Raw genomic sequence first — 7049 nt, 5'->3', positions numbered from 1 at the left:
AGAGCTGACTAGTCTAGTCTTTACTAAAATTGTCAAAAATCCTATACTCCAAAAATACGTAAGCCAGATAAATATGGTATAAAGTTTTGTCTATTGGTTGCTATTGATTCAAAATACCTTTGCAATGGAAAACTATATCTTGGAAAAGAACCAGAACATAAGAAAGAAAATGATCTTTCAACAGACGCATACCTTTCACTCATGAAACCTTTTTTCAAAAAGGGTTACAATGTTATAACTGATAATTATCTCACTGGCCTAAAGCTTGCCAAAAAATTCAAGGAGGAAAAGACAAGCCTTTAAGGGACAATCAGAAAACAAAGGAGAGAAGTTCCTTCAACAGAAAAGTTGATGAAAGATAAGCCCCTTTTCTCTTCTGAAATTTATTCTTCCCCTTCAGGATGCTCAATGACAGTTTATAAAACAACGAAAAGAAAGATTGTCCACATTCTTAGTTCTATGCAAAAAAGTGTACATGTATATATGTTGATGAAATGCATTTATTCACTGCATCACCTTATATTTAAAATAAATTGTATTAAATAAAGATTTTCAACACTGGTCAAAAATGGCTGCTATGGTCCTTGTAGGAAGTAAAAAATGTTGGTACTTTTAGTGTTAAACTAATTTAGACAAATTTTCATTCATAAAATTATGTACATCATATAAGTGTTCATTTGTTCAGGTGTTGTGTACTTAATTACTATGAGATGCGAGTGGGAAGGGGCATTGTTTTATGTGTGTGTGAGTGCCTATTTCCACATGTGTATGTGTGTGTGATAAGAGTCTGACTCTTGTGTGTATGGGCCTTACTGTTGCAGGCAAGTGTCTCTTCCTTTTACCATCTCTCTCTCTTTCTCCTCCTACTATTGTTCCCTTGTATTTTTCTTATTTTACTCTCTTACTTCTCCCTCTCATTATTTGCCTCTCTTTCTCTTTGTCTGATTATTATAGTACGTTATGAAGAGAATTGTCAGCCGCTTTTAAATAATGAAGTTCATTCATGACTCAGAAGACAAGACCATGCCTCCTGTCACTGCACATTAAAATATACACAATCAGTTGGCAAATGTGTACAAGATCCTCTCAGAAAAAAAAAAAAAAAAAAAAAATTCTCAGTATGTTAATCAATATTCAAGGAGTTGTAGTGAAAACATCACACTAAAAGCTATAAATTGAATGAAACCGAGGAAAAGAATGATCTATATAGAAATAATCAATAATCTTTGGCTATCAATGTCTTATAATAAATAACTGGTTTCTATTGTTTTTCTTCATTTGAAGAGAATATTTTCGTTTGTTGAAGAATTGCCAAAACTGATGCAACATTTGGTGTCTCTACGTCATGACTGAGACATACTTTCTAAGAATAGGTCACACAAAGAAATCCAGCCTATTATTTAAACAAAGAGTACAGTTGGGGAAGTTGATGAGGTTTACAAGACAACCAGCCGATGACAAATCAGTGAATCAGTATTAATTTTTTAATAAGTTAGTCATAGAAGGGAAGGTAATATACATGACCATGGCAAGCTTTCTTATGCCGTTTCACCTTGAACATTTGTAGGAAATTCTAGGGCTGACATTCTGATATAGTGGCTAGTAGAGGACTACATGGGGAAAGTACATAGGTGATGGAAGGAGAGATAAGTGCCAGAGAAGAGATGGTACAAGACTAGTCAGCTCTAAAGAGCAGACACCACACAAATAGCAACATAAATACAGAGTGGAGACCAGTATACTTGAGGTCCAAAGGTTGGAGTGAGTTGGGGCAAAACTAAACCCTTTAGGGCACAAACGAATTAATAGAAGGGGTTCCATCATCCCACAGGCTGGTAAGCAATTTTGTGCCAACCTATTATATAGCCATTTTTTTTTTTGTGACACTTTGTCACTACTATCATTATCTTCTTTACAGATACTCCCATCCACTTTTGTATAATGCAGGATAACTATTTATTGCCCCTATGGTCAGACAATTGTACCTGTTTCTCTATCATACTTAAGCATTTCAACATCTAGCATAAAGTTACCTTCTTCTTTATTACAGCTCAACTCAGTCAAGGGCTCTTTTCCTTTGTCTCTTAAATTAATAGATGACCTCCCTAATACCAGTGTCATGAAAAAAGCACCCAGTACACTTTATAAAGTGGTTGGCATTAGGAAGGGCATCCAGCTGTGGAAACCATGCCTAAAATAGACATAGGAGTTTGACACAATCCTCTGGCTCATTGGATCATATCAAACCATCCAATCCATGCCAAATATTAAATGATAATAATGATGATGATGATCTAGGATACCCATATTTGTAACAACTCCATCACAGACGTAGGAGCACTACTCCATTGTAGACCTCACCAGGGCCTTATAGAAGGCTATTGTTGTTGAACTTGGTGTAATTTCTGGCTCTGAATAAGAAGGTCAGTCTTTGTGATGCATTCTTTGTCATGTCAAAGATGTGCATTCATCAGGAGAGATCCTCAATGACAGTTAGGCCTAACATTTGTAGCAACTTTGAGAGTTGTGTATGTTGTCCATGTTTAGGAGGAAGGGTACAATGGTAGGGGATGGGAGAAATTGTCTTTGAGTTATCAAAGGAAACAAGATTGCAATGACCCCCAGATCCCACCCTCACCTCTAGAGGATGTTGTTAAGGTTTTTCTTAATGAAGTCAATGCAGACTTGGCATGAAATGTTTAGGCTACTTGTGAATGATGCTTCAGTGCAGAAGAATGATATTATCTGCATAGAAATGGATGTTATTGGAAGTGACAACAAGTACGTCATTGATGTATAGACAGAAGAATGAGGGAGTGCAAAACTGAACTTTGGAGCACACTAGCAAATACACTGTGATGGCTAGATCTGACAGAAAACCAGCAGTGTAAGACAGAAGATGGCTTGCAGTTTTGCTTCAGCACTCACCTATCAGATACAGTTGAATGTTTTGTTGATGTCAAGTGCAATAACCCTGTTTTCACCAAATTTCTTATGGCAAGAGCCCAATAGTGGGTCACATAAAAAAAATGTCACCAGTAGATCTGGTTTTATGAAAGTCAGACAGGTAGTCATTAAGGGAAGAGAAAGATTCAAGGTTGTGGAGAACATTGTTGTTAATGGTTGTTTTCATTACTTTTGAGGAGTTGGAAATTAGTATGGTAGGTCAATAATTGGCAGGATCAGAGAATTTGTTGTTAGTAGGAATGGAATACAAAATAATGCATTTACAAAAATCAGGATATAACCTTGTAGAGAGAGTGATTGAAGAGTTTATTCTTTTATTTTTTACTTGTTTCAGTCATTTCACTGCAGCCATGCTGGAGCACTGCCTTAAAGGATTTTAGTTGAACAGATTGGCTCCAGGACTTATTTCTTAAGCCTAGTACTTATTCTATCGGTCTCTTTAGCTGAACCACTAAGTTATAGGGATTTAAACACACCAACACTGGTTATCAAGAGGTGATGAGGGACAAACACATACAAAGACACACACACACACGCATATATATATATATATATATATATATATATATATATATATATATATATATATATATATATATATATATATATATATATATATATACATACATACATACATACATATGACAGGCTTCTTTCAGTTTCAATCTACCAAATTCGCTCACAAGGCTTTAGTCAGCCCGAGCTATAGTAGAAGACACTTGCCCAAGATGCCACACAGTGGGACTGAACCTGGAACCATGTAGTTGGGAAGCAAGCTCCTTACCACACAGCCATGCCTGCGCAATGATAGAGATAAACACTAGGGCACATTGTTGAAAGTAATAGAAGAACCATTGTCAGGGTCAGTGGTCTTATTAGTTGGAGTGAGAGGAGGTATTTTTCACTTGGTATATGTTGTGTCCCGCTACTACATAACAGTGGTGACGAGGATACCTCCCACTGTATAACAGTGTCATAACAGTGGAGACGAGGATTCGTAGCTCACACAGCCACTGATATGTAGTAGCAGGACATAACGGTGGTGACGAGGATTTGTAGCTCACACAGCCACTGATGTGTAGTAGCCGGACGTAACAGTATATATGTGTATGATTGCAAGACTGATGAAAAAAGATTTGTTTTGGAGAAGATTAATCCAATAGCAATTAACCCAACCATATCAGATCCAGATATTCTATCTGTTTTATCTTAAAACTGACCGGATCCAACCTCCCACACCTGCCCCACAATGTCATTCTAAAAATATACAAACACATCATTGAAATTTTGAAGCTACAAGATAATGTGTGATTAATTCAAAATAATACAAATAAATAAGCAATGCATTTGAGAAAGAAATCTGAATGCTAAAGGGTTCATGTGTACGGTATGGAAATTGCTGCAAAGTAAGCAGCAAATGTGAAGGGAGTACTGCTTAAAGACTCATGAAGAGTGAAAAAAAGGAATATGCTACAATGTTGGCAGAGACTTTTTGGGGAAAGAACCATAAGGACTAACTGTAAGGTTAGAGAGCTTACAAGCTATATGATGCAAGAAGGCATGCTTTGTTGTTTGTATGATGGTTTTGCATGGCTTGTGGTGCTGGACATTGGTTGGCTGGGGACTATAGTGGAAGACACTGCCAAGGCACCACACACAGACACTGAGCCTGAAACCATATTGTTGCAAAGTAAACGTCTTAGCCATACTTGTCATTATCACCCTTCTGCCACCAAAAAATGTCAGAACTGAATTCATATTAATGTCTGCTACTATTCATTATGAAACAGTGACGTGTAAAAGTTAGACATACATTGGTGATGGTTGGTAATATTGGGTTGTCCGGAAAGTTCATGCCGATTTATAGTAGCTTACCTTTTGACTTATTTGCCATGAAACCACCACAATTCTGGGAAGAGGGTATTTTCAAGTTAAAGGAAAGATGGAGACGCATTGTGCAACAAATTGTTCATATTTGGTTGATTAAAAATGTAATGGCAAGTATTTATTGACCTTTTTCTTTCCTTTAAAAATCGGCACAAACTTTCCGGACAACCCAATAGATTGAACAGTTTGAGCAAATAATATTCCAAGAGAAGTTTTGAGCTAAATTGGCATTTCCTCTTTATAGGTGCTGAAAATTTTTCTTGGAATCAAGGAACAACATAAGAATCAATTAATATTTATTGAGTGTTAGTAAAAGAAGTTGTGTTATTGAGAGGGTGGCTTATCTTTGACTGCATCTCAGAAGGTGTGCATGTGTATGAACAAACACCAATAACTCAGATGTGTGTGTACAGTAATGTACTCTAGTGGGAGAATTAGCAGAGCACTTTAGGACTGAAATACTTCTGTTGCAGCCTTACAATTAAAAAAAAAAAGCGATCAGTCAGAAGAAAAAATCATTCTAGACTCTGTCCACTTCGGTTCCAAAAACCACTGAGTCTGGCATTCTTGTGACTTTATTGCAAATAAATACCACGCTGTGACTTATTCGTAGAACACATGAAACGGGGGATGTGAAACAATTTTTTATGTTTAGGTTTTAAAAAAAAATCCGTAAGCTACGTATGTAGTTAATAAATACTATTTATCAAATGTAAGAATAGATATCTCCGTAAAATAGTCTGTTCAAATATCAATGACAGACTATATGACTTTGAAACTGCGTAAATAGATTTATATTAAAAACAGAAATTAATCAGGTAGAATGAAGAAAGGAAGATTCTGTAATGTTTGGTACCATTCTGTATAAACATAAATAAAATAAATGATTATAATCGAGAACAAAAACAAGAGGTGGAGACAGTCTTAATGGAAAATAACTGGTTTCATTTTCGATACTGTCCTATGTGACATTTCCTATTTAGATTATTTTTAAATGCTGTCGTAAATTAAACTCCGGCAGGTCGAATTCTGATCGAAGCGCACCATATAACGCCCTCATAACTATTTCATTTTGAGGAAATTTTCAGGAAATTTTTGCGAATTTGTATTCTAGGAACTGGAATTCGTATGATTAAGCATATTTAAAAAAAATTCTTTTAATGCTAGCCGGTTTCAACTCCAGTCAAGCCAATTCACGTCATGTTTATTATGTATGAGTGTGTGTCACTGCATGTCTGGCAATGAAATTCACTGTTGTAACATAGAATGTGAATTAATTCTATTTTTAATTTATGTAAAAGATCAGTAATTTTAATGGTAAAGGAACTAAATGATTACATGCCAGCGATTGTACGGCAATATATTTTATCGACCCCTAAGGAATGAAAGGTAAAGTTGTCCTCGACGAGATGTGAATCAGTACGTAAAGTGTCGAAAGAAAATAAGAATTGATATAAAAGCTTGAAAATTAGCCGAAAATAACAATACTACAACAAACAACAATAACAATAATAATGAATCTTACCCATGCTAATCTTCTGTACATTGCACGTTTCCAAAACCTGTGTGGTCCTCGATTCCGGACAGCATTTACCGGCGTTAAAAACACCATTCCTGAGGATTTTAGATATAAATCTTAACAGAATGCAAAGACAGAAATGATTTTCCTCTCTTCGCTCAATTGACAAAATAACAATAGAAAAACAAAACAAAACAAAAACGTCCGTAATAACTTAGACCTTATTAATTTAACAACTGTTGTTAATGGAAAGCCTGGTTATGAATTGACCTCTGCTGTGGATTATCTCCCCTTACATCTAGAGGTCACGTGCCGACTCAGGTTATTTCTATCTGTAGAATAAAGACTGAGACTGGTAAAGTCATGTGATAGGGTTTTGTTGGGTATATAATTTTGCGGCATTCTTGCGGATTATGATGCCAAATTGAAAGTCGTGATATTGACACTATTAAAGTTATTTTCAGTGGAAATAGTAACAATTTCTTTATTGTCTATAAAAGGCGAACATAGAGGGGACGAACATGCACACCACAACGTATAGCGTTTGTTACAATGAGAGGTTTTTTTTTTTTAATTATATAAATAGAAAAGATATAATAAAATCGAAGAAAGAAATCGAAAAATTAAATCACATTTTTGTTATAACTCCATGCGGGGTTCTAATCAACCCACCGGC

The 7049-nt window shown here is 35.7% G+C and overlaps 1 protein-coding gene across 2 annotated transcripts in view; it reads right to left on the bottom strand.

Moving 5' to 3' along the window:
* Positions 1-6685, bottom strand: part of LOC106883924 (39S ribosomal protein L20, mitochondrial) — a 26860-nt gene extending 20175 nt beyond the window's left edge. Inside the window, exon 1 of one of the 2 annotated variants that reach the window (XM_014935067.2) lies at positions 6380-6685. In XM_014935067.2, coding sequence (XP_014790553.1) covers positions 6380-6466 — 87 coding nt within the window. In that variant the 5' untranslated portion in view covers positions 6467-6685. The remainder of the gene's footprint in view (positions 1-6379) is intronic. The other variant, XM_014935065.2, reaches the window with a different exon arrangement.
* Positions 6686-7049: the final 364 nt, after the last annotated feature.

Source organism: Octopus bimaculoides, chromosome 9, assembly GCF_001194135.2.
Source record: "Octopus bimaculoides isolate UCB-OBI-ISO-001 chromosome 9, ASM119413v2, whole genome shotgun sequence".
Taxonomy (NCBI): Eukaryota; Metazoa; Mollusca; class Cephalopoda; order Octopoda; family Octopodidae; genus Octopus; species Octopus bimaculoides.
The sequence above is the reverse complement of the archived record's forward strand: the minus strand, read 5'-3'. Positions and strand labels throughout refer to the sequence as shown.